Genomic DNA, 25,095 nt, shown 5'->3' on the forward strand with positions numbered 1-25,095 from the left:
AGGAAGAAAGCTTCTAATAGAAGGAAGAAAGAAAGCTTCTAACAGAAGGAAAGCTTCTAATAGAAGAAAGGAAAGAAGCTTCTAAGGAAAGAAAGCTGCAGAGAGCTCTACAGAGAAAGCTTCTATAGAATCCTCTATTGCGTACAATCTTGCGGTCTACTATACCGATGGAAGACTATAGTAGCCACAGCTCTAATAGTTATAAAGAAAGGAGGCTTTTAGGGACTTCTTTAAAGGAAGCTTTAGCCGGGTTAACGATGCCAGCTACAGTAGGGTCTTCTGCATCCGGGTTAACGATAATGATAGCTACAGCTGGGTCTTCTGCGGCTGCCGAATTCTGGGTCTTCTTTGAAGGAAGCTTCGGCCGTGTTAACGATGCTAGCTGCAGTAGGGTCTTCTGCAGCTAATAAAGGGAAAGATAATTCCGTGCTAGACCTAGCTAAAGGGACAGAATTAACGGGCTTTAGGATGAATTAGTTGACAGAAGGTCAGTTTGGTAGGATCTATTGAGCCGGGCAGTAGGATTTCTAGGGAAGAAAATACAGAAAAGAGCAAAAACCAAACAATTGCTACCACTTGTTGCGATATAAAATGTGAAGATTCTTCTTCTTTTTTCTAGCTAGCCAAGGGGCTCTAAGATGCTCTATTTAAGGGGATAAATCTAACACCTTAGGTGCCTAAGGCAGTCACTAGAGTGGCTGCCACAGCTGCTAGAGTGGCTAGCTATAGTACGTGCTAAATCCACCAAATTCCGTCACGTAACAATAGTGCTTAATAAAGTTTAAAGCTTATTATAGTTCTATAAAAGGCATATTATATTTAACGTAAGTGCATACCGGATGCACTAACACATTTAATGCACCACTCACACTTCTATAGTAAATTAGCATTTAAGCTTCTAGTTAAAACCACAAAAAGTAAATAAAATTAAGTGCTATTTTACTATTCTATTACCTATATTATAATAAAGCTAATAACTAACCTTTAGGCCTTACTAATATATAAATATTTAGAGATTCTATAAAGTATATAGTGTGAATTAGAATTTTTTAGACGTCTAGCTTAGTAGCTACCCTAAAGCTTAGAAAATCTAGAATTAGGTGTTTTTAGTGGTTAAATATCTTATGTTAAGTTTATAGCTATTTTTAGCTATAAATGCGAGCTTTTACAGGGATATAAAATTAACTATTTGTATGGGATTTAGGGTGGTGCATTAAATGTATTAGTGTATCCGGTATGCACTTACGTTATCTAGTAGTTAATTTACTATATTTAATATACCAGTAAGCCAAGAAGAAAAAGATTATATATCTAGGTTAAAAATATATTTAATAAGTATATATTTCTCTAGATTTATAAGTTTCTAAGAATTAGCTATAATATTATGTTTTATAGAGATTCTCTGTATATAATTCTTTAGTATACTTTAAAGAACTTAATAAATCCTTATAGTAGCTTAATCGCTTAGTTTTAGGTCTTTTTAAATAGCTTTAATAGCTAGTATTATATAACTCTCTATACTTAAGGTTTCTATATTTTTCTGTTAAGAAATTAGTATTTAATAATGCCAAGTTCTATTTTCCTAGGTTGGTAGGCAGCTTGCTATAGTGGGTAGCTCGCTATATACCTACGTTATGTATTGCTCTATCTCTTTATTAATCCCTTAGAGCGCTCTAGAGCATTTAATGCTTTTAGCGTTTTAAGTTACTTAAATTACCTTAGTAATTCTAGTGCTTTTATCTATTATGTGCCTAGTCACGCGATATCTCTATTAATGGGTTTCTTAAGCGCTTAAGTATCCTGCCTTTACTAGACTGCCTTGCAGCTGTAGCTTCCCTGTCTCTTAGAGTTGTAGTTAGTTTATAATATATACCCTGGTTCCCTGGGCTACGAGAATATAGACTATCAGGACTTTAAGAACTGGGGCTTTAGGTATATTAACTTAGATGCCTGCCACATGCTTAAGGTTAGAGGACCTAATAACTAGCTTGCTAGAGTCCCTACCTCTATATTATGGTCTAGCCCGATTGGGCCATTGCAGGTGCTAGCTGCCGACATACTAGTTAACCGGGCTCTTTTGGTAATTAACCACTGCGGCAAAAGAGTACAAATTAGACAAGTCCCTTGTGACTGCCTAATCTAGCACTATACAGGCTCCCTCAGTTGCGCACACAAGACTGGGCTTTAAGCCCAGACCTTTACACTCTATCCACAATAAATCGGTCTACCGCAAGGTATATAGCAAATAGGCTAGAATTCTTGCCAAGGCTAGAAAGCCTATAGTTTTATCTAACTTAGCTCTAGCTAGCTTTTATCCTAAAGTTTACATAAACCTTACTAATTAGTATACTATTATAGGCTAGGTCTAAAAGTTTAGTAAGCTAGTGCTATGGTCTAGCCCGATTGGGCTATCGCAGGTGCTAGCTGCAGACATACCGGTTGTCCGGGCCCCTTAGCCATCGCGGCAAAAGAGTACAAATTAAATAAGTCCCTTGTGACTGCTCAATCTAGCACTATATAGGCTCCCTTAGTTGCGCACACAATACTGAAAACTGGGCTTTAAGCTTAGACCTTTACAGCTAGCTTGCTATAGAGTTAATACTAATAGCTTCTAGAATAAGGTAATATAAAGCTACTTCTTTACTAACTGCCTAGCTTATTACTAGAAGGTTAGCTTATATAATAACCTAGACTTTCTCCACGCTAAAAGCTAGACTCTCAACAAGCAAAAGAGCTAATTTGCTCTTTAGTGCAGTTTCTCTGTGCTATTAATTATTAGCAACGCATTTAGGGAGAGGCTAAATAAATATAACTATCTAATTAATAAAGACCTAATTGCTATTAACTAGAATAAGCTTATCTAGCAGGTCACTCTAGTAAGCAGTAACAATACCTGTGATATCCTAACTAAGAGCCTTAACAGCGGTAACTGTATTCTTACTATCCTAAATAAGATTAACTCTGCTAGAAACATAAGTGTCTCCTGGGAGAAGATTAGTCTATTATCTAAGGCTCTACGCACTAGCAAGAAGTTTACTGTTAAGAATCTATAGACTGGCGAGAGCATTACAGCTACACCTAAGAGCGAGTATATTAGCAGCACTAACACGTTTACCGTTAATATAGGCAGTATTACTGCTCGGGGTATTCTCTCCTACAGTACTACCATCTTTCGCATTTGTAAGTTTAATAGCTCTATTACGCTTACTAGTCTTATCTTTGCCACATCTGGCAAGATAGGGCAAGAAACTGCTTATGGGTTACATGAGAAGCAGAAGTGCCTTACTAATAATAAGTCTAGCAAGGTGACTTTTTGCTACCTGCGATGGCTTAAATGCTTAGACTTGGCAGGTTATTACAATCCCAGCCGTAGGCTGCAAAATGGGCCGGCTGTATAGTGCCACCCCGTAGCAACTATAGCTAGACACAAAATAATAGTTAGCATAAAGGGCTAATTAGAGAGAGTTTACTAGGTATTTAGTGAACTCTAAGTCAATATATAAAGAGAAGTAACTATAGTTTACTAAAGCTTTAGTAAATTAGTAGTAAACTATATAGTATATAGGCACTCTAAATTTCTTCTTCTTAGATAGCTTTTAGTTTTTAGCTTTTAACATAATTATTATATATAATTCTAAGTAATACTTTAAGTAAGTATACTAATTACTAGTTATAGTCTTTAATCTATTACTAATATAAGACCTAATTGCTTAAATTAACTAATATAAATAATTCTGCTAACATAAACCTCGCCTGGTTTACCTGTTGGGAATACTAGTCGTTACACAGGTCTAGCTTAGTGGCAAAATTAGAAGCTCTAGGCACGATAGAGCCGAGTCTAGAATATTAAACCTACATAATAACATTTTAACTAGATTTATTAGCCGCCTCGTAATGTTTATTAACTTACAAGCTATATTTCTTTATATACTAAATTTAGCGTACCACCACGATGCATAATCGAATTTATAGATATAGTGACTATAAACTAGAATACACTTGCAATAGTAGCATAAGCGGCCGACGGTGGCATCTGCGGATGAGCCACCCAATTTAGAACCAACGAAAAATGATCTCCTATTAGTCCTAGGCCGCGTACAAAGTTAGGGGGACAGCCGTGATTGTAACGGGCTGGGCCCGATTGTGGCTCGGCTGGCGCTCTCACCTCTATCCCTGTCAGCAAGCGAGATTAGCTGTATCAAGCTTAGGAGCTCGAGAGGTTCTTGAGCTCTCCTTTTCTTCCTTTCTTCTTTACCTTTAGATACTTGTTTATAGTTACTTAGCCAGTTGTTAATATACTCGCTTGGACCGTTACAGTGATTAAGCGCCAGGCAGGAACGCAGGCAAAATATCCCATCCTCGTCAAGCGGGTCGAGGAACATTTTAGTATGGAACCGGAATCACGATAGGCCTAGTTTCCTTTCTTAAAGGAGTTTCCAAGTTATAGCTGCTTTAACCTAAGCAATCCCTAAGTCTTAGTAAATTGCCTAAGCGTGCCTCTAAGCTAGTCTAAGTTAACCTAAGTAACTCCTAGAGTTTCCCTAAGCCACTTGCTATTGGTAATATTATTATACTCTCTTTTAACTAAATAATAATTATATAGACTCCGTTTACGCGAGATAAGTGTGCTGAGTGGTTATCCACGATAGACGCAGTATCTCCTTAGTTACTAGCTCGATCTAGTACAGGCTGTTCCGGCGATCAAAATATCTAAACCTATCTTAAATAGCAACTAATTCCTTCTTAATTCCTGCTATTTCTTCTGGGTTAGAATGGATATTTAGTCATGCAGGGTAGATAATTCCGCCTCTAAGAAGATAGCTGCAGGCAGATACTCTAGGAGCAGCACGATACATCGTATTGTGGGACAAAAGCAAGGCTATTTAAGTTATCTAAATAAATCTAAATCGGTAAAATTAAACTTAAATTTAATCTGAGTAAATCAGTTTAATTTAAATTTATTCACTGACAAGTCTGCGTGACACGTACGAAGGTATATTCTAAGGTCGCAAGACATGGAAGTATGGTACATCTTTAAAATAACCATAATGTAATTTCTCTTTTTTGAAGACTGTGCATCCACGCGCCTGGGTTCGCCGTTACAATCGCCGCGGAACCTATTAGATTAACAATGTAACGGTCTAAGCGAGTATATTAACAACTGGCTAGGAGACTAGAACAAGTATCTAAAGCTAAGGGGAAAAGGAAAGGGGAGCAAGAATGGAAGAGCTCGCAGAGCTCTTGTAGGCTTGTGAGCTTGCTTCTGTTAATCTCGCTTGTTGCTGGGGGCTACCAGTGACAAGGCTAAAGACAAAGGCGAGAGCGCAAGCCGAGCCACCATCGGGCTCAGCCCGTTACGAAGAATATGGCTGAGTCCGGATAAACGTCTCATAAAGTGCATTGTACGCTAAAGGAGAACGACCGGCGATTTGCTTGCTAACTTACTAATATTACGAAGCATCGCCAACATTATATTACGCTTGAAACAATTACTCTAATTGTCAGAAAAACCCATGGTAGGCATTAAACTACGAGAGCACTCTTTACAAGGAAAATTAAAAGACCAGAATAGCTAAAACAATTTATTGCCGCTTATTCAAAATGTTATTTTCTTAAAGTTATTCATCTCAGACTCGGCGATGCTGCATGCCTCCTCTGGGATCGCAGACCAAAGTGTGCACCCGATATTTGTTAAAGCCGAATCTGGGTCGTCCCATCGATGTTTTTGCGGTTCCACCAGGGTATTCGATGGCGTGGGTTTCTTAGAGAGGAGATGAGCTTTTTTGAGACCTAACTGGTAGTCCAGGCCGTAGAATTTGTGATTCCCTAATACTAGCAAGACCTTTTTGAGTCGAGAGACTTGCGCTTCGAGGAACTTTAACGTACCCTTGGTAGTCAAGTAGGCGTCCAATATCTCCAGCGAGAAGAAGAAAAGACGCAGAGGCGGGGAAGCTAAATGACGAGTACTGCTGGCCGACTTCGAGACGCAAATCTGAGAGAATTTAAAGTTCCGGTTGTGGTGATGGTCGCCGTTCTGGGAGGATGGTGCGGTGCTCAATAGTGCCTTCATTGTGAGGTGGTGATGCCAAGTTTGTTGGTTGGAGCAGAACGGATGACTGGTGAAACAATACTGCGTGGCTGAAAGTGACTAAGGCGCTCATTTACTGTTGCTACGCTTGCAACCTCGGAGATAGATACGTGAAGAGTTGCAGAACAGTACATTTTTCGGAGCAGCATTATGTTGAGTATGATAAGGGCTATCGTAAGGGTCTGAAGCTATAACTCAACTCCGTTAGGAACTTCTCATTTTGTTACTGGTCCCAGGTTCTAGGTGTCCTTGTCTATAAATTTTTCTCCAAGGCCGGAAAGCCATAATGCAGTCATCTTCATGTCTCGTCTTTTGCATATTTGTTCTTTGATGACGTATGCATCGTGGACGCCTGATTATAAGTGAGCCGCTTGCCCTAGCGCCTCCAAATAACAGTTGAACCAAGCAATAGCCTGAAGAAATGCCAGCTCTTTAGCAAAATGATGTGCCTTTATCTGTGGATTCCCCCGCACCGCGAACCCATGGTTAAATCCTGAGAAGACGTTGATCTGAAAAGGTTTCTGTGACTGGCGTAGTAGATTTTCCATTATGTAGCGCTTCTCGAGTGTGAATGCCGTGTCATGCTCTGCGGCAGCGATAGAGACTGGACTAGCCACTGCAGAGTCTATGAGGATGGAGATGAGGCTCAACCCATCCAAAGTCAACTTACAAGGAGAAAGTTCGATACCATATTAGTGTTACAGCTTCGATTGTATCTCCCACGGCTGTCTTTCGACTCTGATAGATCTGGGGTACATCCCCGAGCCTGGATAGACTCGAGACGGTGGCATGACGCCACCAACGTTGGTACCCTGTGCTGGTGTTTGTAAGGTGTCCTGTCCATGCTTAAGTTGGAGTATTTCTTGCTCTAGATTTCTGTTGCATATTAGGAGTCTCCGAATCATTATTCCTTGAAGAATATTCCGCCGTAGATCCAGCAACTCCTGCTCAAGCTGGGCAACATAATCCTCGTTAGACTGCTTTGCCATTCTACTGAGCCAATTCAGCTTCGTAAATAAAAAGGGTAATATAGTGATATTTTAATAGGGAAGAACGCTCACAGGATACGAGGTTGCATATGTATCACAAAGTTTGGAGATGGCGGTCAAATGTATCCACAGACATAGCGGAAGCCGATGTGTCTAGCCGGTTCCTTTAGCCCACGGAATGGACCAACAAGTCAGCCGATGTACAAGCCACATCCTTGGACGATTCACGCAAGGACCATAGTTGACCAGAGATGGCTTATAGAAATCGTGCCACTCGGTCGGCCAGAGAGCGTAGCCAGCGCAGGCCAGGTACTGCCGGCGTTGATTGTTCCACGGAAAGTGGGAGTAGAGGGAGCTACAGGGAACAGATGGCGGGAACGCCGACTGATCTCGGAACAGCCACGCTTTATCGCGATGCTGAAGTTGCCGTAGGCGTATATTTTGAGCCAATGCTACGGCAATTGCGAATCAGTGCATGTCTTGCAAAGAAGCTCAGCACAGATCAGTGGACATATTGGGACAATAAGCCTCAATTATTTGGTATAGCATTAGCAGTACGTAGCATCTAATAGCGCTAGAGAATTTTGCTCCAGGAGCTTAAGCTGTAGATTATGCCATCTCTGTCGAGAAATGGGAGGCAAAAACGCATTTGTTAGGAGTAAAATGCTCGAACAAAACGAGAGATTTGTATATAAATATTGCTGAAACAGTCTGGGCAGAAAATCTAAAATAGATTATGCTAATTGCGAATCTCATAACGGGATGGAAGTATTATAGTTATCAGTGAGTAGCATGGAATCGACATCAGACTACGGAATCTGCCATGTCTGAGCGTCAGTCTTGGAAGTAGATGAACTTCCCAAAGGTGCCACCCGACAACACGAAGGTACCTTGTGGCTGGGGAAGAAAACACTCTCAAGCCACCCCCACGCCGAGTTCTCCGAGCGCTAAGCTCGCCGAATCCGCCGAATCCGCCGAGCCCACCGAAGCGGCCGGACCTCGCACAAAGTTACAAAAGTTGGGCCTGCCAGTCACCAAACCGGGAGGTTGCCTGGCCTGATAAACCCCACAGTATAGCATCCACCTGTCTAAGTGGTGATTGGCTATCGCTGGGAGTTGTTTGATAGCTGCCGCTTTCGTTGGGTCTCTCCGGGTCGCCTTGTCCAGTTAGTCGTCGTAGGGCGGCAGCAGCTCTCGACATCGGTGTCGGTCGTTCTGATGCATCAGAAGATTCCATATCCAGCACAATAAAGATGAGCCTTTCTAGCATGGATCGAACATGCTCGTTTCGCGATGGCTCCTTTAAGATGCCTAGCAACAGAGCCGAGCTCAGAGACCTATGCATGGCTGCCCATGATAATCTTGCGAAATCAGTAACACCGCAAAGGCCAAGGAAAGCCTCTACAGTGCCAGTTAATGCGTCAACGAAGGCAGTTCGTAATCTCGCGTTGGACTTGTGGAGACGGAGTCGCTTTGCAAGACTAGGCCGATAGAGCACGGAGATAATGTACGACCGATGCATGTGCCAGTTCCAATGTTCAAGATGGTCCTTTATGGACAGGCATGCTGATTTGTCTCTCAAGTGGTCGCATGCTCGTTTTTCTATTGCGAGGATGTCCTGTCTGCGCTCTTCAATGCGTACGGATTCCAGTCGGGCGCTGGTCGCTGCGACTTGGCTACCCATCAACTCAAGCGCAACTGTGCTGAGGTGAAGCATGCATTTGGTGTACGAGAAGCCTTCAGGACCAGAGTCTTGTAGCTCCACCCATCGATTAATTGTTGTCGTGGGTGTCGCACGATCGTACGATATGGATAGCAAGCTGTCCTGCCAGATGATTCGTGACCTTGTTTAAAGGTAAGATCAGCATGCTATACTATACCCCAGTGCCTACACTCCCCGAGGCGGTTAGCTGAGATTTCGACGAACTCACCAAACATCGTGGCAGGCGGCGACCTCTGTTAGAGGTGTTCCCGGCGGAGGTGCATGATGCAATCCGAGACCCTGCGCCAGCCGCGTTGTCAAGCCTGTCATGACATCAGCATACTCCTTTCCCGTCCTCTCCCATTGACCATTTCTAGTGTAGGAGCCTACCAAGCAGAACCCAGGCAACACCAGCATTCATGCTATTCGAAATTACATTCCCGAGCACCAACAGATTCTGGATATCGACTGGTTGAGCACATGAAAGGTAGTTGATGATGCGCAAGCATTCATACGCACAGCAGACTTGGAGACGTCAGAACGCAGCCCCATACACACCCGTAAAGCTAGGAATCGTTAACCAACCGTAAACCTGAGAGGTAAGCTGCCGCTCCTTCCGCGGCATGTTCGAGCACTGACAACCGGACGCTAGGCAGGCGAATAAAAGCCCAAGCCAATGCACATTCTTCCCGTACACATTTTGCTCCGTCAGCGGAGGTCTCTGGGGATCGAGTGACATCGCGGTGCGTGCAGTAAGGAAATGTGTAACGTCGGCTTCAAACTGTTGTATGTTGATGATGCCAGGAAATAGGACGTGCGCTGTATCCCGGTACTGTCGCAGATATTGGAAGCAATCGGTGTCGGCAGGTATTAATGCGCAGAGCCTCTCGATCCTTTCTACAGAGCCATGGGGTAAACCCCAAAGGTCAACGAAGGGATATGTCGCGTTTTCATTCTCAAGAGCAAAAATGGGCAGGATACTCTTATCAAGAAGATCTTGGATGGTGTCTGCATCGTCCGATCTGGCAAGCGCCATGGCCATAGCCGGCACCGAATTAGCTCCCAAGTACACGGCATCCCCAGTAAGTGGATGCTTTGCATGCACATCTCGCGACAAGTCAGCTCCAGATTCGACTCCCTCGTCAGATGTCGAGGGACTGGATCGGCTCGCTGTTGCGCGTGTCTTCCGCGCGAGTTCGCTCCGCAGCAACTGCAATGTGTTTTCCAGCCTGTCTACTTTGCTAGACATCTGCTCCCAATCCTCTCTGGACGGCACCCACGGCTCTGATGATGGCGTTATAACCGCCGAGAAAGCGCTAGGCTCGAGGTGCAGGCGCTTTAGAGGAGGGTCGTATGTGCATAGCTCAGGATGTTGACGCTCAGTGCAAGTCTGGCAAGGCAGCTCGAAACTGCACTTCACCTTGCGCAGCCTGCACATATTACATGCCTTCTGGCCTTGTGCAATGGCCTTTCGTTTCCTGTTCTCCTGGTCGGGGTCGGGGTCTGCTAGTGACTTACCCATCAATACTATGGCTTAGCAAGCGATTTGAGATGGGATAATACTGTGCTGTCTTCCATCAACACACCACTGGTGAATGTCGTGTTGTCTTGCTCTTCCCAGAGTTAACAGAGAGTTGGAGCCTCAGGCATGATATTCGAAAATCAGCCCAAAAGTCAGCAATACGTGGTGGCTGTCGCATAACCCTGGCTTCAGAACCAGTCATCAGAAAGCTCACACTCGCAACGTTAGCCAATCTCGGTATACCTTGAGGAACGTTATACCTTGAGAATCAGCGCTCAGTGCTGCAAATATGAAACGTCGCAGAAGGGGAGTAGTCCAGGCACATGTAATCGCAACTCCGTGATATGCATTATTTATACAACTATCCAGTTAATAACATTATCGCATTACACGGTTCCGATTTAATTTACCGCGCAGGAAATGCAGCACTTAATATTTTAAATTGCATGGTGAGTTTCTCGTTTGTCTCCTATAATGTTACTACTGTGATCCCTTAGATATCACAATCTTTCTCTCGTCCGAACATTTTGTCCCTGATAATCGCTGTTTTCCGGCTATCTCCCCTCTTATAATAACCGAAGTTATGATGTTGCCTATTGCATTAAGTCTGAGTCGACGGAGGTAGCATTATTCGACAGATATTTCTCGTTGGCACTTACAGAGCTCAACCATTCTGTGAACTCGGAAGTGAGTATGTGCTAATTAGTGTTGGTGTGCTTTAAAAAGCATGTATTGCCTCTCCACCTTAGCAATTAGAGAGGTATTTTAACTAGCTATTCGAGATCTGAGTTCCTATTCCATTTAGCATTGTTCCTTTAAAATTTCCATCTATAATCACAGATCGCAGTGTAAGGACTACGATGTGGTAACCTAGTACCATTTAAGTAGTAGTGATGTCTATTTGCTTAACGATAGCAATCTCTGACCTCCTTTCTTCTTCTTCCTGTCTTTGTATCTCACAAAGCTGTCACCACGCTGTATGCCAGCCGCAAGTGTCATGCTAGCGTAAGTGGCTAGGGGGCACCTCACGGCATCTCTTCTCCAAAGCAGAGTGGCGGCGCCATAATCTTACCATCAAGATAGTTCCGCCACAGGACGTCCCCAAAATTCGTCTGAATACCCACCCGCAATTGAAAATCAAGCTAGTTGTGCAGCGCCCGAATCTCAGCCATCAGCCTGCAGTTCTGTTTAACGAGGGTATTGCGCTCCTTTTCGAGGCTTTTAATATACTCAACAGCGGCGATGAGAATGCTGGGTTTCGAGACTCTTGTGGTACCGATGCTGTCTCCCCGGATGCCGGTATCGCTGCTAGTCGGCGGCAATGCATGGCGCAGCTGTTCTATCTTCGTATTAAGCGTATTGCGATATTTCCTCTCAGCTACACGGTGTGGAAGAATCTTGTTTATGTAGCCTGATTTCGTATGCTTTTGATGCTTTGAAGGGTATTGCGGTGGCAATATCCAGGAAGATTTTCCCCTGAAAACACCTGGCGGAATAGCAATAGTCGGACTTTGTGCAACCAAATTCGGGGAGGGTGGACGTGTGAGAGCGTCCAAACCTAGCTGAGAATTTGAGACGCGAATTGTCAAGCCCAACTCGTCAAGGAAAGGCTCTTCGAGGCTGCTGGTGCTTATAGACAGGGTCTCGAGAGTGTCGAGATCATGAAATATCGGACTAGATGAAGCGGTGATAGGACTTTCTGTGGAGGGTTGGTCGTCAAAACTAGGGACCAGGCAATTGTTGGATTGGAACACGTCGAGCGAGCGATCGAATATGTAACCGTGAGAAACAGGGAGATTCAAATCAAGGAGATTAGGCTCGACAGAAGCAGCTAAATTCTAGTTGAGCGGCTGACGTGAGCTGGTTCAGCGAACGCACTTACAATAATCAATGAGTGCTGAACTGGTCATAGTTTCGGTCTATTCATACGTGAAGGGTTGCGAAACGCCAAGTGCCGGCACGTTGTTCTATATCCAATACGAATCCATCAGGGTTATGTTTACAAAGTAGTCTCGCGGCTTCCTCTCTGGAATTTTGGCAAAGGCATTTTGCGATCCTAAATAACAACGGTGCATTGCTTAGAGCTTCGCGAGGCTCGGCGACCTCGCAATTGTCCCCTAACTGTAATGTCGGCTCACCCGGTGATCTCGGCGGGGAGCAGAGTTGACAGGCAGACGCCAACACCTTACACTTGACTTGTTGATTGAGCGATATGAGACGCCACGAGGCTGGCTGGTGCCAGAGAAGCTGGTGAGTGGGCCAGTCACATTTGAAAAAGTTACCTGTCAAGGACTGTGCCGAAGTTGTACTTCGTAAATACGGACCAAAGATGGGTCTGCGGTCTAGACTGGTGCTGAGTCCTGACAGCCAGAGAATAATGAGCAGAGAGGAAAGAGAGAGGCACGTGAATTGCTGGAGAGGAGGTGATTTCAGCCCTGAAACTGGGTTGGGGTAGCACCTTGGCGATGCGTTTGTCCAGTGTGTGTGCATGATCTACGATTTGGTTCTCAGAAGCGACATTGTCTTGTTTGAGGAGTCGCAGAATCGGCGATATGCGGCTTTCTCAGCATGATCTGGGTTATTCTCTAAGCAGTGAGCATACATCGGAGGACCTGTTAGGGGGCTTAGCTTATCCTCTGCTAGGTGGCCTATCTTTTGTGAGCTGTTTTAGACGCGGTGAGACCGAGCCTTGACTCCAGGCCTGCGCTCCGAGGCGCAGAGTCGTACGATGGAGGTCTTGATGGCCCTCTGCACATTGGCCGCGTCTCATTTTTCCCATGCCCTGTAGTAGCAGTGTGGCTTACTAGGCATTCTCGGTGAATTTTTTCGGCATTGGTTTTGAATGTCAGCTTTAGGTCCGGCCGGATGCCCAGGCGACGCTTGGCTGTTGCCGGCGCCTGTCTCCGTCGCCAAAGCATATGACCGCCGGCGTAGTGTCGTATGGGTTTGGTGAGAAGTGCATGGCCTCTGTCTTCTTTGGGCTATACGAAATATTGTTGGCGGAGCTCCGATTAGTGAGTTACTACCCATGTTCCTAGCTCTGCACATATTTTCTTCCAATACTTGTCCTCCAAAGAGAATGGCAGCATCATCTGTGAAGCTGAACCATCCTTCAGGGTTGCCCAACTGATGCGTGGGTTCAGTAGGGTGCGAGAACAGGATCGGGGATTGACGTTGACGATCTTTGGTAGGGCCACTCTGTGACGGCCATGGCTATATCGATGTCGTGGTATCGACACGTGCTGAATGGCAGTGAATGTCCACCCCTGAATGAGCCTGCCCATCGCGCAAGATCTTTGCGCTAAACTTTCTTAAAGAGCCGTGAAGCAGGTTTGTTGCACATAGATAAGACAAACACTACGAGGACAGCCGTGGCATCCAGTGTCGCGATATGTTGGCCGGCAAGTGAAGGCTACACACAGTGATGTGGTTCGCCGGCGCGAGGTTGTGCACGCCGTCATTAGCAGCAGTACGGACGTGCCTCGCTGGCTGCACAGCTTACCCCTCCTGGCTCACGACTTGCTGTCTAAACAGTTGCCAATCGCCACTTCTTGCCTAGATATCAAGGGCATCAGGGCATGTTTTCTGTTCAGCATGGGAGAAAACGCGTCGGAGAATTCAGATGACTTCCGGGTGGTAACTACATCCGCAGCGTCTTCTCGATCAAGGCCACATAGCTGTTGCCGAAAAAATGCGTAAGAAGATTGGCTATCCCGCACATAGACCAGTCAGTTCCATTGTTAACCCCCTCCCCCCAGGCACGTTCACGTTGTTGCTAGCTAAAACCAATATAATGCATTCCTAAATTGCGGGATGCACGGTCTGGCAGCTGATCCCTCCTTAATTAATCCTGAAGAGCGTGATTTAGTTAATTCTCCTTAGCATCGGATCAACTTTAATGAATCGCTGATTAATCACCCCGGTTGATTACATCGATTTTCGGAGCTTTCCAGTAGGCAGTGTAACGTAGTTGATGGCTTGAGCCCGGAGGGGGTTGCCGACTCTTGCTTTGGGTGCTTCTGATGACAAAAATATCTCGGCAGGCAATAACTGCTCGTTGCATAAATCGCGATGGTCCATTGCCAGTTGATAACTCAGAACGGCGGGTAAAGTGTGATTGTGTATTATAGTCTATTGCTCTGAAGCGAGTTTCTGGATCTCTACAAACGCTGCAATTGTTCCCGGGTGTTCAGATCTACCTTCTGTTTCTCAGTCTAATTAGAGTAGAAGACAGCTAAATAAACATAAAAAACAAAAAAAAGAAGCGCGCCGTCAAGGCCGGTAATTTCCATCTGCCGCTGTTCCCGGCGGTGGATCTGCTATATATTGGAAGCATTCTACCTGTGCAGCCGCGGCAGTGGCTGCCTCGCTGCTTAGTTGGCAGCCGTGTTGTCCATTAGACACCAGCAGTTCATTTTGGATTAGACTCCCCATATATTGGCAGTTATTATCATAATAGTAAGACTTGGCAGGAACCGGTTGCGCTGTCAAACAGCTTTCTATCATGCCAAAGCTTGCGGCTGCGTTGTCATGCCATAGATCTGGTGCTTGCAACTCTTCTCCTTGTTTCGCTGCGCTGTGGTGACTATTTGAGGGTTGAATATGTAACGGATTGGACGTTAATAGCAGCTGCTGCCCAAAGAGAGCCGAACAGTCCCCGAGGTACTCATAGGAGCCGGATGGTTCCGACCGCGAATGGATCGCATGTTCGAACGATGGATCCATTAGGACTACCGGTGTCCCGGCTAAATCGCCGTTGGAAACTTGACGAATGGCTGCCGCGGCTCCTAGATCTTCGGAGTGGCCCCGTAACCTCTCCAGCTCGTCTGTTAGAGCTTTGTTGCGACGGTATAGCTCCTGCAGCGTATTCACATTGGCGCTATGATCTTCGAGTGTGGTTCCATCTCGAAGCTCTTGGATCTCTTGCTCGAGTTGCTGTATGTAGCTTTGTGTTCTTGCACGAGTAGCCCGCTGAGCGAGACGATCACGCTCTCGTTTTCGTGCAAGTTGGTCTGCAGTCATCGACGCTGAATAGATGCAGCTGTGTATTAGCGGCGGATACGTTTAAAGACGGTGGCATTCAGCACGACGGTCCTCGGTGGTAGCTTGTACGGCCACCGAACGGATACACATTACTTACGCTTACTTCGACCGCTTTGATTTGCAGTTGAGGTTGGATGGCTCATACTGAAGTTGAATGAAAATACGTCTTCAACTCGAAACCCGTAGTCGGCAGTCGAAATTGCATGTAAACTGATGGGATCAAGCTAAAAGATGTGGTTCGCATTTGCTCGTTTATTATAAAAACTATATTGTTAGTGGGATGGTATTATCGCCAAAGCTTTGTAAAAAACTGGATAGTAAATATATAGTATACAATATACTAGTATATACTTAGTATTATCTGCATGTGCTTACTTCAAGCTAGCTGAACTTAGGCTCCTAGGGTTATTGGCGTTTATCAGACCATGTCTAACTAGATCCACCTGGATCTAGATCCCACGTGGCAGCCGTGGGTGGATCCCCTCTGCATGAATTAATAAGGCACACTATATTGTTACTGTGGCTCTTCGTTGGCGCAAAAACGGACCACTGCACAGGGTGATCACGGACAGGTACCTCTAAACGCCACGACATAAAGTTTGCCGATGCAGAGATACTGCCATAGCAATATAGATTCTGTTAGTGAATACCGGCAGACGCGGCCACCACTTGGCATGAATTCTTGAACTTACCGTCAATGGCACGCATAATTATAAAGCAGAAACCGTGTTTGGTGTTAATGCTAATAGCTATATAAATCCTCTAATAACCTTAAGCTGCTTATAGTAATAAGTGCTACGTCTTACTAAGTGTAACAATATGTGCCGTTATTTCCTAGTATCGTTTCTATTTTGGAGTTGGTACACACCAACGCTCCTCAAAATAACATACTCAGAACGACCTCCTACAACATGTACTTCAGGCTGTGTGGCGCACCCGCATATTTTATTCCCGCAACTGCGTTAAGTCCACATTTGTTCTAACTGGCTACCTCGAGTACCGAGCTCCGCCATCTCATCGGCACCCCCAGCTGAAAGATGATAATCGGGCTCGGCTATATCCGTCGCACGCACGTGGCAGGGCATTCCACTTCTCCACTATTTACAACTCTAATTCATAAAGTAGTAAGTTAGCTAGTAACCCAGGTAGAAAAACGGGTAAGACTTTAGGCTTTTGGACGGCTGCTCAGTCCACACCCCACTATTTTCGCAACAACAACACTGCGAAGACGCAATTTAGGCGTGGGATTCTCTCGAATATAAGGTCTTACGTAGCTAATCGATCCAATTTCCAGGGCGTCAGCTGTAGTTGCGCGAGTGTGGGCCATGCACAAAGTACTAGGAATATTACAACTTATTTTCTATCTGACCGCTATGTTTCCTAGCTATATTGCGTTTTAAGCGCAAGATGCAACGTCTTAGGTACCGGGTTGGACAAAATGTGGCTTTTGTGATCTTTTGCGAGGTGGCTTGAAGTCAATTTATTGCCTTTCCCTAATGTCCCACATTGCCGCGAGATGTTGGCCGGTCGCTACGGGCAGAAATGCGCTATAGCTCGCTTCGGTGTGGCCGGTGTCAGGTCACGGCTCCGTGGCTGGTATGTGGCTGGTATGTGGCTGCAAGACCTTCTCGAAAGCAGGAGGCCGGTCCCGCAGGAACCGCTATTGTTAAGAAGAGATATCACACAAAAATATAGCGTAGCCAGAGGCCACTTCTTGTGTGCGCTAGACCCTCTATATTCTAGTATAATATACCCCCTAGTTTCTAGCATCTTTTAGTGGTAGAACTATACATTTATACTAGAATAGACCTTAATTCCTTTCTCTATAGTAGTAGCTGCTAACTAGGCTTTTTCTCCGTAGTAGGCAGCATGTAAATAGTATAATATACGATACAGGCAATGTGTTTTAAAGTGACGACTAGTAGGTGGGTTCCCATAGAGCAATTTAGGTAGACCAAAAGGCTGTTTTCATAAGATGGTCGCTGGTCTATTGTTAGAGAAGTCTGGATTTTATTGACCAAATTCCTAGCAATAACTGTCCTAACGAGTTAACTGCGTGGACTGACACGAAGACAATTTGACCACAACACGACGCGGTTTATTCTAGCTCTTAGCCGCCCTTCCAGTGATAGCCATTCGACGGCTCGGTCAAATTCTGCGTACTACACGTCAAAGAGCTTTTATCACCTCCCATAACTGAGATTTATAATTGGACTCAGTGAGTTTGCTGCTGTTCTGGGTCCTGTCGCTTATGTGGCTGTGATACTCGTCGAGCTAGATGCTAATGTGCTTGGGTTGTATGTTGCCTATTCCCGCCCCGTCGTGCAGATAGATGTTATTTGGGTTATGACCTGGTATAAATCTGCGCGCACTTATCCTTCCCAGGGCATAGCTCCCGGCACCAGAGATGCCTGTTCTTGGGGTACTGTCGGTTAATAGGAAGCCTTGAATCTTAAGGGTCTAAAGGAGAGGGCAGAGAGTGGCTAAGCAGGATGCGATAATGGCGACACCAGTTTCGACTAGACTCCAAATTGTTGCGTCGGTAAAAGAGACTATATCTAGTTAGTATATCCTCTTTTCCCTGTATTTATGCGCTTCCAAGTACTCGTAACGTACACAAAACGTCATCGGCAAGTTCAAGCCCTGACAAGAATTTGAGTCGGATTAGGGTAGCAACGCTGGCAATGTACGGTAATTAGTACAAGGGATGCACCTTGTCAAATGATAAAAAGAGAGAAGATAGGACGTACAAGATACCAAGACCCAGAATAACAATATTATTTGCCTTAGCATTCTTCGTTATTTCGACGTCCCAAGGCATAGGAATCGGAATTAGTGCCTGGAGATTATAAGGTTGGAACATAAATTGGCACTTTAATGGAAGATAGTCTCTTCCACTTACAAAGAACCAACTGACACAACAGCCATAACACTGAGAGCGTACGCCGCTGAGATACATTCACTGGGGCTAGCGCAATAGCCACTTGCGATTCCGAAGTCCCAATTTCTATCGACTAGCGTACATTGGAAGAGGCCTCCAAATACAAATGCCTACACTCTATAAGGTGACGATAACTAAGGCGCACGAATACTCCAGATGTACACCTCTTGTGTAGCTAGGCGTAGCAAGAACACACCAACGCTGAGTTTGATAACCATCGAATCTACAACATAAATCGCAATAGTAAAAATTTGCCACTGTATATTAGTTATGAACCATGCAAATGGCAGGAAGTAGGCCTATTAATCCGTCTTTGCTGTGTCCACATATCATAAGAGCAGTTTATCTCCGTTGGGGATAGCAGCAGTATGTCTGCCCATTCGACGTCGCATACCTTCAAGAGCAAATGGACAGATAACCGTAAATATAACGTATAACAAGAAGGGGTTAGCGCTCGAGTCCGACTAATATAATCCCATCTAACACTAGGGTAACAAACTTGTGTGATTAACATGTGCCAATCATCGGCTTGGTAAATTTTCAACAATACTACTCTTGTGTATAATGGAAGTCAACAGCAATCCAGCTCGTAATTAACAATGCTATGCACACTGCTACCAAGGATCCTCTGTTATACTCGTTCAGGTTGGTATTCCTGTCGTCAGTCGTGGCTATTACAGTACCGTGATGCGTATTCATGAATTTTAGAGTGATTCTGGAAAAATCGGATGTTAAAGCAGGGACTTAGGAGTAACTAACTAGACCCAGAAGAGATAGCTAGGTCGCGATTAAATATTAACAGCTATTCGCGTAGGCGTTAAAAATGTATACTTAATATTCTGCGATAATAGCAAGCAACTCTTTATGTAGCACGATAAAATAATATAATAAGCACAATATGGAGAGCAAAAAGCATAGTAACGGACGAATTAATTCCACTAAATATATGCAGGCGGCGAGAGCTATACACTTAAGACCATTTAAGAAGGTGGCTCTAACCGGTAGAATGGGTAGGGTTGGTAGCAGCCACCAACCACTTTCAAGGCCAGTTTGTGGGACGTTCTTCCTGAAAAAAACCACCTGGTATCTGTATCAGGGCGTTGCTCTGGTGGGGGAACATGGCGTTGGCAGCACATTCTTGGAGGCTTTCTGTGGGTTGTATCCTGCTCTATTGTTCGAGACCTCAGCGGCCCAGAGAAGGCAAAACGCTAGTAATCGAGCCTAGGAATTGCATGGCACGTAGGCCAGACGACAGGGTTTTAATTGCCAAGTCACCAGGTCCCTAAACTGCCTTTTCCCCAGGCCATACTTTATATGGGAATTCTCATGGACAGGGCTAAATGGCTATATTTCGAGTAACTAATATTCGTGTCCCATTATAAGTATTAAGGTTAACTGTATTTTTCACTGTGGCACACAACCAGTCGCCTGTGACAAATTCCTTGCACTTGATTATATTGACCTTTTTACAGCTCGTTAAATGCTAATACATTCCGTTCATCCGAATCTCTTAATTCCTTCTATTTGCTCTTCCCGCTCTCTTCGTCCACAACAACCGACCGTGTAACAACAGAGCGTTATTTTTCCGCCAACTGGACAGACAGCTTCTGCTTGCTCAACATGTAGCATCAAAATAGAGCGATATACATGTCTCCCTGCCCAGCTAAGGGTAATTGCAACGAGCACATGTGCGCCAAGCAATGCGGTTGATCTAAAACCTTGCAAAGCCACGTTTAACAAGCCCTGGACAGGATCCTTAGTGGACTCCACCATCAGTTTTGCTGCACTTGGCACGATGTACCCGTACAGCGCATGTGGCGTAGGCCTCAACTAATAGGACCCAAGGGGAAGCATTCCACAATTTAACTTGAAAATGTAGCCGGCGACATCCGAATTGCCACAGGAGGCTTGGCGGTCGTGGTTCCTTCCCATTGGCTTCTCCCTAGCCGAAATAGTGCTAAGGGCTTGGATCCAGCACCCATAGAGGAACATGACTTTGCCGCTTTCGCCTGTGCATCAAATTCCGAGACGCAAGGGCCGCTAGAAGAATATCAGGGAAGACATCGATCAGCAACCAATGGCCTCATTCACGGATGAAGACACGGAAGTTGAAGATTCCACAATTCATTTCCAATTGTTCAGCTTCCCCACGGTTTTAACGCCACTGCTTGCATAGCCGTGTAAATGTACCGTGCTGCCAAGGGTCCAGTAGCCAAAACACCAATTCAAATCGTTAGCTCTAGCTCCTTACACCCAATATTGGATCCTGGCAACAACTAGTGCAGGGAAACCACAAACTACCGATGTGTTTTTGGCCTTGATAATCGACATACCCCCGGTATAAATCGAGCGGGGCATCGTGAGCCCATCAGGCGCCCTCCCCCTTTCCCCCAGCCCAACCCCAAGCGGCACTTGATTAACCTCAGCCTCAGCCAATTGAATATCCCTAAAACAGAGGAGGACGTTGCTACCGGGGATGGCGGCACGGTTTGTCCCAAGCTGTGGGCCACCTTCAGCCTCCGCTGACACGACATAAGGCTGCAGGACGCACAGGACAGCATAGAAGCTGCTAGACCACACTTACGCGCTTTTTCCTGAATGCAGAGCGTTGAATAGGGCACGTTGGGCAGTGGTGTCAGCTGCGCCCACTCCTCCACCAATGCTGGATAAGTCTGACATTCCCATTCCGATTGTCGCAAGCTGACTCGCTTTGGGCAAATGTCGTAAGGGACAACGAGGTGGGTCGCGGCACGAGTTGTCTAAGTGGCAGGCGGGAGACGATAAAAAGTGTTGCACGCAGGCGCGACCGAGCAGGGGGGCCGCGAGGCTGAGCCCGGATCGTTAATGCAGCGCTCCCTAGCTTAGAAAAGGTGGTCCTCACCTCTAGTCTCATTTGTGAGGAATCAAGGACTTCTACAGTAGCCTTCAATTGTCATCAAATCATGCTGTGTGTGACCCTTAGCGTGTAAGAACAAGCCATAAATGCTGGTGCGGGTCACGGGCATGCGGTCCGGAGGCCCACATCTGCAACAGGGTACCACCAGTGCGGCTTTTGGTTTGGCCGCACGGAAGCTCCTCGGTTTAACTTTGCCCCGCCAGCCACCAGATTGGGTGTGCTCACATAACTTCGCAGGGTTTGAGTGCCGAAGCGATCTAACAATATCTTGCACGCTAATATTATGAATCCCATATCTGTCTTGGCATAAACCTGCCCAGACGGAACAGATGGAGAACGTTGGCTAGCCCCGTCTCACCCTCTTAGGGGCCATATCATGTCCCGGTACTTGAGATTGTCTAGGTTTAAAAGTTGAGGCGAATGGCAACAGGACGAACTTTGTATCAACCTCCACATCCAGTTGAATCGATGCAACTATTCAGGGGTTGAACGAAGCCCGACCACGCAAAACAGAGAAACTAGGATACCCTGGAAGAGCAGGTGAATCTGGAACGATCACAATAACCCACCACTAATAGAAACGACCCAACGACATCACCTTACGCCACATGGCTTGTTCACGTCGTCGAATCAATGTCCGCCCAACAGACATTAAAGCGCTGTGAGCAATTATATTTTCCCGTCCTAGACCCTCTAAGATGCCTTTTGAGAAAAACGTTCACAAATTGAAAATACTAACATTGCGCCAATCTCAGGTGGCTAGTTGCCGGCACATTCTATTCCTGGATGATTATCGTATACTAACGTTTGACGTGCACTGGTGGCGTTCAATCGTCAACGGGGAAGAGATTCAGTGCAGATGATGCAACCATGAAATTTGGACAGCGCCTTATGTGGCCGAAGCCTCCAAAGATTACATTCCCCATTTGCTCAGCTGGCATCACCTAGTCTTGTAGCCTAAGGTCGTGTATGGTACTGAAAATAGTTTCATGTCTTGGAATCATACACTAAGGAGACGCTAGATAACATGACTGGTACATGTGGAATAGAAATATTTCATGAAGTGAAGTGTGACAACGAACGCTATTGTTGGAGCCTAGTCGAGGTTATCCTTGAGGCTCGATCTGTGTACTTGAAAATTGGCGCTGTGCATGCGACACTATAGACCTCGGGGTCTCTTTCGTTCATCCAAAGACAATGATCCGGAGACAATAGTTTACAAAATCTTGAAACCTCTGGTGTTAAATTGTGGGGAACATAACCATTCCGTGTGTTTCTGGTGTTTGAGGATGCATACCCAAACTGCGGAACCCCAGAACCCAATAGCACCCTATAGAGACCATTGTCTGAGATATTCGCTGTCCTTGGAATCCGTTCGAGCCCTGCCCCTGGGCGTTGGCTGCAATACAAGCAGCCACTTTATGTGTGATCTGGCGGGCAATAGTGTCGACCGAAATTTTCTTTCCAGTAGACTATCAACCGTCGTTCCAGACAATAAAAACATGCAATCCTCCAACTCCGACTATGACCAGAAAAGATGCTGCGAAGAAATTCAAATCAGTGTCAGTCCCAAGAATTATTCCAACCCATGGCCACAACCTTGTTCCACGTTGACTTCATCATGACTTGCCCTTTGTCACCTACAGGTCATCAAACCCGAACCACGAATCAAATGCAGCGATGTTGGTACATATCTCTTGTCTAGCCGAACAAACTATCACCTCAGCCTCATAAATTCCTCAAACTCGAAAAGAAAGTCAATGCTAACACATACTATGCAATTTCAGCGCGCCGATCCGTGTCTACTATGACAGCGGCTCAGCTTGCACGTAAACGAGCGAATGATCGCCTCAATAAGCGGGCCTCTCGTGCAAGAGCTCAACAATACGTATACAGGCTCCAGCAAGAGGTTCAGGAGCTTCGAAATACCCTCGGTTCCTACAGAGTTGATATCCATGTGCTGCAAGAGCTCTACCTTCAGAACCGAGCTCTCAGAGAGGAGCTGGAGAGACTACAGGAGCTTGCTGGGGCAAGAGAAGGAGCTTCGACTGTCATGCACATTGGAGTGCCGGAAATGAGTCCAGTGTATGGATTTAATCACCCGCTCTTGAACGAGACGCGGCATCAGGCTCCAGCATTAAACTACTACGAGTATCCTATAGAAAGCCCGGCGCTTTCTGCGCAGCTAGCCACTACAGCTAGTGTACCGAAGGCTCGAGAGGTATGCCAATACCATCTTACGACAGAACAGCAGCCCAAATCGCCAGCTGAAGATTTTTTGGGATGGCAGTGCAAATGTTCCGGTAGCTTTTGACTTCTTTAGCAGCAGGGTATCGGTGCTGCTAGCTCAGGGTATGCTTCTCACTGTCAGTGATTTCAGTTAGTGTACTGGAGGACTAAGCCAACTTCTGAAGAACATTAGGGCGGAAGGCTATGCGGAGAACTCGCAACCAATGTAATTCAACAGGCCCATTAATTCTAAGATGGCATTGAGATTGAGATAGATCTGTCACCAAAACTAGTCCCCTAATGCCAATAACTGTCACCGTCATGAGACTTATCGTGGCCAGTTAATCGCTCTATTCGCAACAGTTCCTCCTATTACTCCAGCGCTTGTGGATTTTATCTACTACGTGACTTCTGTCCTTGGCTAGGGTTTACGTTCGTGTATACTCTCGCCATAGGTAGCCATCCTTCCATTCGTACCACCTGTGTGTTGAGTCAACAGACGTAGCATTTGTCCAACAGGTTGTTGTCGACGGGGTTGGTGTGTATAACTATGGACTGAGGAAGCCAAAAGCTAGCTTCTGCTGCCGAATCTATCGGGAGAGAAGCTCAAGTAGTTCGGAAACAACTGCCGCGAAAATACCCCTGTCGGGTAGTGCTTTCGTGTGCTCTAGTCAATTCATTTGATCGTCCTCTTTGGGCCACACGTCGCATCGTTGATGTTCTCAAACTCTCTTTAACAACCTACAAAGGTAGAAGATAAACGTAGCGAAAAAGGAAAGGATAAACAACGGTGTGAATAAAAGCAAAGACGACGAGGTTACAATCAAGCGGACAGTAGGGCCGAAAACAACCGTACGACGAACAACTACCCTCTGCAAGCTCACTGTGATGGTTTTCCTTTCCCACACGCACAGAGCACCCCCTCACGGTCATAACCTAGATGTAGGTGCCTTTTATCTTCTGTTCACCAGCACACCATATTAACTTTTCCAAGAACAGCGAAACAGTTCGTAGTATTTCCGTGACTGAGTGTCGATCGAATGCTCCCACGGCAGTATCTAATTTTGACCTGTGGACCCGCATACACATCCCCCAGCCATGGCCTTATCACACCCTCAGACTGATAGATTGGCGGGAGAGTGTGCAACTAAAACAGAGCTAAATAATAGATACACCGGGGTTATTCCAATTCACGATGAGTTATGTAATGATAAATTGATGATCTTATTGATTGATTCTTGTAATTGTTCTTCTGTAATTGTTGTTTGGAGCGGGGTTGGGCTGCAGCCCAACCCCAAGATACTCAGCCACAACTCATATCGTTATAGCTAATGCTTGTTCCCGTGAACTGAATAAACCTCGCTAATTCACTCCTCAGTGTCAATCTAACACTAAAATTGAAAGTTGGCTATAGCGATAGTGGCGTGTGGCGGTGCGGGCAGGCAGGGGAGACTTTGTCTCCCTGCCCGACCAGAACGCACAGAAGGTACAAGCATCAATGAAGACAATCATTAGTTTTCGGCTTCAATAATCGACCACAACCCCCGTAGTGAATTAAGTGGGGCATCGTGAATCTAACACAGACCCCCAACGGCGCCACAGCACAGCTAGGCCGCAGCTTCGAATCTAGCGCTGAGTCAACGCACCACTAAGCCGCTAGTACCTCCGGTGTTATCTTCAATGTC

The 25,095-nt window shown here is 45.6% G+C and overlaps 5 protein-coding genes across 5 annotated transcripts; 1 reads left to right on the forward strand and 4 right to left on the reverse strand.

Annotated features, from left to right (window-relative positions):
• Positions 1-5,596: 5,596 nt before the first annotated feature.
• On the reverse strand, positions 5,597-6,070 carry VFPPC_06903 (hypothetical protein; the record flags this gene model as incomplete). Its single annotated transcript, XM_018285856.1, has 1 exon — positions 5,597-6,070. One exon carries the CDS (start codon positions 6,068-6,070, stop codon positions 5,597-5,599), a length of 474 nt encoding a protein of 157 aa, XP_018140178.1.
• Positions 6,071-8,086: 2,016 nt separating this feature from the next.
• On the reverse strand, positions 8,087-10,301 carry VFPPC_06904 (C6 transcription factor; the record flags this gene model as incomplete). Its single annotated transcript, XM_018285857.1, has 4 exons — positions 8,087-8,921; positions 9,009-9,102; positions 9,170-9,304; positions 9,365-10,301. 4 exons carry the CDS (start codon positions 10,299-10,301, stop codon positions 8,087-8,089), a joined length of 2,001 nt encoding a protein of 666 aa, XP_018140177.1.
• A 1,142-nt stretch (positions 10,302-11,443) lies between these two features.
• VFPPC_14129 (helix-loop-helix DNA-binding domain-containing protein) lies at positions 11,444-12,211 on the reverse strand (the record flags this gene model as incomplete). The annotated part of the gene is made up of 2 exons (XM_018291899.1): positions 11,444-12,132; positions 12,184-12,211. The coding sequence occupies 2 exons, from the start codon at positions 12,209-12,211 to the stop codon at positions 11,444-11,446; spliced, it is 717 nt and encodes a 238-aa protein (XP_018140176.1).
• Positions 12,212-14,573: 2,362 nt separating this feature from the next.
• Positions 14,574-15,323, reverse strand: VFPPC_06905 (bZIP transcription factor domain-containing protein; the record flags this gene model as incomplete). The annotated part of the gene is made up of 1 exon (XM_018285858.1): positions 14,574-15,323. The coding sequence occupies one exon, from the start codon at positions 15,321-15,323 to the stop codon at positions 14,574-14,576; it is 750 nt and encodes a 249-aa protein (XP_018140175.1).
• Positions 15,324-22,988: 7,665 nt separating this feature from the next.
• Positions 22,989-23,640, forward strand: VFPPC_06907 (hypothetical protein; the record flags this gene model as incomplete). Its single annotated transcript, XM_018285860.1, has 3 exons — positions 22,989-23,402; positions 23,505-23,533; positions 23,604-23,640. 3 exons carry the CDS (start codon positions 22,989-22,991, stop codon positions 23,638-23,640), a joined length of 480 nt encoding a protein of 159 aa, XP_018140173.1.
• Between the last annotated feature and the right edge of the window lie 1,455 nt (positions 23,641-25,095).

This window comes from Pochonia chlamydosporia, chromosome 7, assembly GCF_001653235.2.
Source record: "Pochonia chlamydosporia 170 chromosome 7, whole genome shotgun sequence".
NCBI lineage: Eukaryota > Fungi > Ascomycota > Sordariomycetes > Hypocreales > Clavicipitaceae > Pochonia > Pochonia chlamydosporia.